At 38.6% G+C, this 8,420-nt stretch overlaps 1 protein-coding gene across 1 annotated transcript in view; it reads left to right on the forward strand.

The window, feature by feature from the left end:
- ecpas (Ecm29 proteasome adaptor and scaffold) overlaps positions 1-3,934 on the forward strand; it is a 146,266-nt gene extending 142,332 nt beyond the window's left edge. The window contains exon 49 of the mRNA XM_072258157.1: positions 1,333-3,934. Within this exon, the coding sequence (XP_072114258.1) occupies positions 1,333-1,472 (140 nt within the window). The 3' untranslated portion in view covers positions 1,473-3,934. The remainder of the gene's footprint in view (positions 1-1,332) is intronic.
- Positions 3,935-8,420: the final 4,486 nt, after the last annotated feature.

An 8,420-nucleotide genomic window follows, 5' to 3' on the forward strand; every position in this document is an offset into this window, starting at 1 on the left:
ACTGGAAACAATTTATTGTCTGAAGCCACCTAACGATGGTATGATTAGTGCACATGATCTGGAATGGTCTGGCTGGTTGTTCCACTCAGAAATATTTGTTTATATATTCCTAAAAACACTTCCTAGTTTAGTGCCTATTACTTCATAAATAGTTGATCACTAATGGTTAATGTAGCCCATGCTACCCTTCAAGAGTGTTCTTGGCCTGGAGAAACACATTTCCGTTAAAGTTTACTAGATTAATAAATAAAGTTGTCCAAACTTGCCAGCTTACTAGCTTTTGTCAAATCACACTAGAAACTTGTTCAACACAGCCATTTTCCTCACATTGGCTCAGCTAGTTGGGTTTTGCATGTCATGAGCTTCTGTAATGTCCATTCGTGGAGCTGATTCTTGTTCATAGAATGCATGTTAAGTGCTAAGTCATTATGGATTTAACAGACAGTCAAGATTCTCCCAAAGACTGAGTCTACTTAAGTTTTCATCCCCATCACTGGATCAGGTTTTGCTGTTGCGAGAGGGAATCCCTCATTGTTCCCAGAATGCTAAACATCTTAAGATTTAGAAATGAATGGAGGCCACGTGCTCCTTCCAGCCTCTTGTGAAGCTCAAGATCATAACTGATCCCGTGTGGTATGTCTGACACGTTATTCTCTTCCAAACATCTGCCAGTTTCAGCCTCTACTACATTCAACCAACAGAGCATCCAATGCTCTCTGGGCAAGGTAATTCTAAAAGTTTGCTATCTTTTTGAGTAAGGAAATTTCTCCTTTACTGGCCAAGCCTTATCCTGAGATTACTTACAATTTCTAAACACTGAAGAAAACAACAGCTGAGTATCCTACCCAGTTAAATATTTCAGAAACCTCCAAGTTAAAATGAGATTGTTCCTCATTTACCCAACCTACATAAAGTAATCTTTCTTATCTCTGCAGAAGATAAACCTTTCATTACAGGAGTCAACTGAGTGAGTCTATAAAACAGTAACTGCAAGGCAAGTGTATCCTTCCTTTGGTATGAAGACTGAACTGTGCACACAATCTCAAGTGTGGTATCACCAAACCTCTGGGCAGTTTGTTCGTGGGTCAACATGCAAAATGCTAGAAGAGCTCAAGATTCTGATGAAGGGTCTTGGCCCAAGACATCAGCTGTTTATTTACCTCCATAGATGTTGCCTGACCTGCTGAGTTCCTCCAACATTTTGTGTTTTGCTCAGGATTTCCAGCTCTACAGAATCTCTTGTGTTTGTTTGTTGCTCGTGGGTCATCATACTTCTTGGCCATGCATTAACTGTTTCCTTGTTTAAAACTTGTGTTCATTTTTCTTTTCCAGAGACTAATCAGTGGGCAGCTTTGACACCTGAAAAGAGGGATATAATTCTTAAGTCTCTAACCAGTATGGAATCAGACAACAGGCCAGAACTGAAAGATAAAGCTTCAACTCTTAAGAAACGCCTTGCAAGTGTCCCATAAACCTGCACAGTCATACTGTTCATCTGAAGACTTGACAACCCAAACTCTTGCTAATCATTTTGGATACATTAGACCTAAAGTTTTGCTTCGTATGTTGTCAGGTTGGCCTGTTTAAGAGTATAAGTCAAACTCTGTACCTGCAGCTTAGAAGGGGTGCGAGTGTGGTGAATTCCATTTTCTGATGTTGGTTTGCGTGTGCTCAGTTAGTGTTTTGCAGATTCTCATATCTGCACAAGATGCAAATTATATCTCTGTGTCTTCCTCCAGTTAATCAGGAAATTACAGAGGCTGAAGGTTCTGGTTATGAAACATTGAATATGGTCGTCAAGCAGTAGTTCAGAGTTGAAGGTGTGGTTATGAGGTGCGCACATCAATTTAGTCGGTGCCAGGTTTAGTGAAGTTAAGTGTTAGTCCAATAAATTACAACAAGAGATATTAGATTATATTGAGTCTGAAGGAGGTAGCACTTGGTTGTCAAAGGTGCAGTGTGTCTCCATTTTATGTCATTAAATACTGTCATTGTGGCAGCGTTTGTAATATAATTGCACATTAATGTGCACTCCAAAATGCCATTCAGACATCATCAGTTCTTTCTAGAACTGATTTCAGCACATAGCTGCTTCCCTTTAGCTAGCTAAACATTTAGCACTTCTTATTTCCATGCTGCTGCACAACTTCTATTGCAACATTTTTCTAGAATTTGGGCAGTGAGGAAAAACAAGATGAAGAAAATGTTTTTGATGATATAATTATTACTGCCAAGTTGGAATTTTCTGCAACATCATTTGTACTGTGAAATGGAAGTGGTGTCACAGAAATTATTCTGGTTGTTCCCAGCGTTCACCATTATATCATATTTGACAGGGTTTAACCATCTAAACTGCAAAGCATTTTGCAGTCCTTTTAAATTTTGCAAAAGCATAAAATCTCTGAGGATCCTAAGGAGCTGATAATCAAGATATCTCATTTCCCTTTACAGTGTACATTAACTCCATTTATGTCACACATTTTCTAATGAATTCGTAAGGTGAGCTGTATTGAAGTTTATGTTTTAGTATGTAGGATATGTGCTGGGCTCATAAATAGCAACCTTTCTCCTCTATTGCCCTAAGCAAGATCAGTTTGCACCTCGTGTGCTAATTTTTTTTTAATTAATATTTTAAGTAAATCCATCAAACTACAACAAGTTTCAAATCTTTTCATTTTACTTTGATCCTGTAAAGCAATTCAAAAGAAGGCTTCCAACAGATAATATAGGTAAACAGACCTCCCCTAATTTTCCATCAGTCCTGAGATATTGACAATGAAATGGCCTGTCTTTTGTGTTTCATAGATGTGCCAGGTCATCAAAAGGTAATGAATTATGTTGTTCCTTCACATAAATATTTTTTCTTGAGATTGTAAGATGTATCATATGCTTTTGTGGTCAATGGCACTTTTACAGTAATTAAGGTAAATGCAGAACAAAGTTTAGCAAAGTTGGGAATTGCAAAATCATTGACGGGTCTGAAATATTTAGAAAGGCAAACTGATAGAATGGACAGGGTCTCAAAAGCTAAGGGTTTGATGTCTACATCTGCCCATTACATGGGTCAGTTTGATCCTAATGAAGAAATTGTGGTCGAGCATCTGGTACACCAGACGGGAGAATTGGCTGTCTGCTTCAATCCCACCAAATATCACCCTACTCTGTGTGGTGAATGATCTGCAATGAGGAGTTAAATTATAATTTAAGTATGGTTATCCTGTAGCTGTGTGAGAGCAAAGACTAGTAATTGATATTGGGTTGTTCTTAGTGTTGTTCTGTATAGTATGTGGCAGTTTGTTTATCGACCAGTATGTCACTAGGATGCTTTGCTTGCTTGAGTTCTCGATAGTTTCAAGCTGAGCTTCACCAGGGGGAACGATTGATGCCAGCCACATCCAAGCAGAAAAGTGGCCTTTCTCAAGTTTTCTATAAAGAATGATTGCACTATTTTGCTAACCATAAACACTGTACCATGCCCTGTGTGGGCAAATACTTGATGCTACTCCAGCCATTCACTGGTAAAACTTTGTACTGATAACTAAATCTTGTGTTCTGTCTCTCAGAACTTCTTAACAGAATTGTTTGTATGGGAAGAAAAATCTGGGACTTGGTTAACAAAAAAAGAAAAAATAAGACCCAATTAAAAGCCCATTTTACTGCTGTAGGTTAGTATAGTTTCAAATTAACTTTAAATTGAATTGTATTAATGGTGATGATTAATTTACTCAGGTCAGAGTTAAATAACTCCAGCCTCCATTGCCAGGTTAAATCTTTATTCTGAAGCTAAAGGTGTCAGTAAGAAATGTAATTTCTGTGACAATTTCATTTGGCCTTACAATTGAGCACCTGTAGTGTTTGCTTAATTGGGCACTGTAGGATGTACATTCTTAGTATATGTTCATAAAAGCAGTTTATAAACATCAGATGGATCGGATTCACTGTGTCAGTGTATGTCATTTAGAACTGGGGATCTAAGAAATGTTTGAGAAAACTGGTGGGCCCCATGAAGAATGTCCATATGAATTGTGCTTGCATGATGTGTATAATAAAATTATGCTTGGTCTTCTATGAGACATTGCTTATGGATGAGGGAAAGTGTATACAGACACTTTAACATTGCCAAAATCAATAAATACTCTTGTGCTGTTATGCTACTGCTTTTTATGTCTTCTGATGTCAAATAACTCACTGGCAGGTGGTAAGAGTGGGCTCCCTCACCCTGCACCCCTCTGATTCTCAACAAAGGAGCCCCTCAGGGCTGTGTACTAAGTCCCCTCTTTTACTTCTTGTATACCCATGGCAGTGTCACCACCCACAGCTCTAATCTAATTAAATTTGCTGACGACACTTCATTGATTGGTCTAATCTCAAACAATAATGAGGTGGCCTCCAGGGGAGTAGTCATCCCTCTGACACAGTGTTGTCAAGAAAACAACCTCTCCCTCAATGTCGCAAAAACCAAGGACCTGGTTGAGGATTACAGGAGGAATGGAGACTGGCTAACCCCTATTGACATCAATGGATCTGGGGTTGAGAGGGTAAACAGCTTCAAGTTCCTCGGCATCTACACCACCGAGACCTCACGTGGTCTGTACACACCAGCTGTCTAGTGAAAAAGGCACAACAGCGCCTCTTTCACCTCAGACGGTTGAGGAAGTTTGGTGTGGGCCCCCAAATTCTAGGAACTTCTTACAGGGGTACAATTGAGAGCATTGTGACTGGCTGCATCACTGCCTGGTATGGGAACTGTACCTCCCTTAATCGCAGAATTATGCAAAGAGTGCTGCAGACAGCCCAGTGAATCAGTAGTTGTGAACTTGCCATGATTCAGGACATTTACAAAGACAGATGTGAAAAAAGGGCCCGAAGGATCATTGGCGACCTGAGTCACCCCAACCATAATCCATTCCAGCTGCTACCATCCGGGAAACGGTACTGCAACATAAAAGCCAGGACCAACAGGCTCCAGGACAGCTTCTTCCACCAGGCCATCGGACTGATTAACTCACGCTGATTTGGGTGTATTTCTATATTACATTGACTGTTCTATTTATTATAAATTGCACATTTCACATTTAGATGGAGACGTAAAATAAAAATTTTTACTCAGGTATGTGAAGAGTGTAAGAATTACCTTGGTATTTAAATTTAAGGGTGTAACTATATGTTATAATTATGTGGTTTTTGTCAGTTTTTCAGTCTTGGTCTGTCTCGTGTTTCTGTGATATCACACTGGAGGAACAATGTATCATTTCTTAATGCATGCATTACTAAATGACAATAAAAGAGGACTGAGTGTCCTCATAATCTAATCTAATCTAAAAAATCAATTCAATTCAATAAGGTCAAGATGCAATATTGAATAGACAGTGAGTAAACAGAGTAGATAGTGAGATCTAGATGAACATCCGTCCAACATGGAGCTGGGGTGAAGATTGTAAAATTGCTGGTCTGTGCGATGTATGCTGTAATATGATCACATTAGAAGCAAAGTATCTGAACTCCCACTCTACCCTCCAAAGCCACCCACCCTTCTGGATTGCCAGTCATTAAAGTTTGACCCCTGGATACCTGATTTATTTTTGAAATATGAAGCAGGGTATAAATAGCAATCTCTCAGTGACATCCATTTTATGGCACACAGTTCTTAGAAGAATGCCTATGGATCTGCAAGCAATATAGCATTATTCCAGGCACCGAGATGTGGTAGATGGTCAGTGTTTTTTCCAGGATGGAAATGTCAAATATGCTGAAATAGGAAAAGCTCAAAATAAATTCACATGCCAAGTTTTTTGTACACAAGGGCAGGTTCCCTGGAATGCACTACCAGTGGGTGAAGCTGAAGCAGGTACTATAGCAATGTTTGAGAGGCACGTCGATAGACACATGCAGCAGGCAGAAAACGGAGGGGAAAAGGCCACGTACAGGTAGATGGGAAGAGTTAATTTGGCATAGTGGCACAGACATCATGGGCCTAAGGGACTGCCCTATGCCATCCTGTTTTCCATCCTGTGTGCTATAAGCTTTTCATTCACCAATGTACATTTTATTACAACAGCAATGCAAACTGTTTTCTTGGTGTAGAGATGCTATGATCTGAGTATTTTTTAGAAAGACATTTTTACTGATAAAACACAATTGTGGCCTACACACCCCACGTACTCATATGGTGGACAATAGAGTTAAAGGTTTTTAATCTCAGTATTCCCACCCACCAACGTACTGAATTTAATTTGTTATTCATTTGTGCCCATTGGTTTTTAAATTAGTGCTGCTACCCTATACGTATAAGTGTAGTGTTGTTTTCTTTTCCCAGTAAGATTATCATGTCCATAACCACATCAGTACTTGCTTTTCCTTAGCTGTACAAAGCAAACTTTTTTTCTGCAACCATTGATCACACCTGTCCTTTTATTTACCCATCATTTGTGACCTTTGCTAATGGCTTGAAAAAATGACATTTAAAAAAAATAGCCTTGTTTAAATACCGAGGTAAATATATGGTTCAGAAATGGAAAGAAGCCAATTATTAGTATAAATGTTATTGTATATCTGGGTTGAAAAAATATAATTGTACAAACTTTGATGTTTTGGAAAGGATAAATGTGTATTTATATGACTTCTTTACTGAAGAGCCGTGTTCTTTTTAACAGTCTTGTGGGATCTCCTTTGCCCATTTAGAAAGGACATAATTTGACATCAAGTTTGAAAAGCAGTACCATGCCTTGCCATGGGTTCAGCAGGTCATAGACTTTTGTTGATTAATTTATGCATTGGCATCATTGGGAGCACCTACAGTTAATGTCAATTACCTCGAGATAATGGTGGTGAGTCCCCACCTTAAATCCCTATGAACCATAGGAAAGTACTCTCAATGTGCTTTTGGGTAGGACATGTCAGTATCTGGTGACTAATAGTGAGTGGTGATGTAAGCTTAATAATACCTTTCCAAGACATGGCAGATGAACTCACAGATAATGGAAGTTCCAATGTGTCTGCTGCCTTTATTTCATATGTTGAAGGTTATAAATTTGACGTCTGCCCAGATTTAATGCTTCGGTATCCTGAATGGGACTTGATTGTATGATCTTCAGAAGAAATTCATTGTGATAGAGTTCAATTTCACAATAACTTGTGTGGATTCAGTCCATCTGGTCCCAACCATTAAGAAGACCATTGTGCTAATTGCATCATTTTCCCTCGCCTTTGTATTGTAGCCTTATGCTTTCATTTTAACATCCATTACTGATTTTTAAGTTGCTCTACTATCTTAGTTGATTGGGGTCTAAAACCCCTGACAACACTGGTGAAATTCTAGATTGTACAGATTTATAGTACAGAAAGAAGCATTTGCAGCACCTGATCTCCACATGAGCCTCCTCCTACAAATCTTTTAACCTCATGGTGATGACTCATTCCTTTCTCCTTCACAATTATTTAGCTTGCCCCTTAAATGCATCTCTGCTGTTCTCTACAGATTGTAGTCCTTCAATATTCATCTGGATTTGGAAACACTTCTAAAGTGTTGAAAGTAAATATTCAGTAAAATTACTGAGAACTGCCCCTTTCCCTGCAAAAGGTAATAAAATAACCACATTATTACTACATTTCCAAGATTCTTCTCCACTGCTAAAAGGTCTGCTTAATTCCCAAGTGTTGCTGCCATCCTCTGACTGATTAAGCTAAACCAGTCACTAATAGCAAGATGATGAGTTCTCCCTAAGAAGATTCCTCTCCTACAGGAAGAAATGCCATAGAGAAATATCCATGCCAACCAAGACAATGTTAGGATTTTAGATTACATATAATACACTCTTTGATGGCACAATCATATACCAGATGTACAAACAGACTTGATGTCCTTTGTGAACTTAAACATGTTTTTAACTGCTAAATATGTAAATAAATTATAATGACAAAGTAAACACAAACACCATATTTCACTTAACTGGAATATATTATATGCCACTGGAATGTACCTCATCTGTGGGTCCATGTCCCCAGATGGCTGTACATTAAAGGCTGTTAAATACAGAACAAGACAATTGAACAGTAATAAATGGAAAAACTGTATCAATAGGTTACAAGTATCCAACCCAGAACCTACAGGAACTGAAGATTAATCTTCAAGCAATACTTGGGAGAAAAACCAAAAACAGCAACTTCCAGGTGCTTATTAGTCTCGTGTTCATTAGTTACAAAATATTGTAAGATGGAAGCGGGTGTCGATCATGAATCATCCATTTGGGCAATGAAAAGATCCTCTGCTTCTCATTGAAAATTGACGTATCGAGAGCTCAGAGGTTGGCGAGCAAACATTGAGTCTGTTTCTACTTAGCCAGAGACATGTATAAAACAAAACACGTCACATTGTCATTTTAGCCTGTTCTGGAGCTTAGCCTATTTCCCAAATCTTGCAT

The sequence above is a fragment of the Mobula birostris genome, chromosome 5, assembly GCF_030028105.1.
Source record: "Mobula birostris isolate sMobBir1 chromosome 5, sMobBir1.hap1, whole genome shotgun sequence".
In the NCBI taxonomy this organism is placed as follows: Eukaryota; Metazoa; Chordata; class Chondrichthyes; order Myliobatiformes; family Myliobatidae; genus Mobula; species Mobula birostris.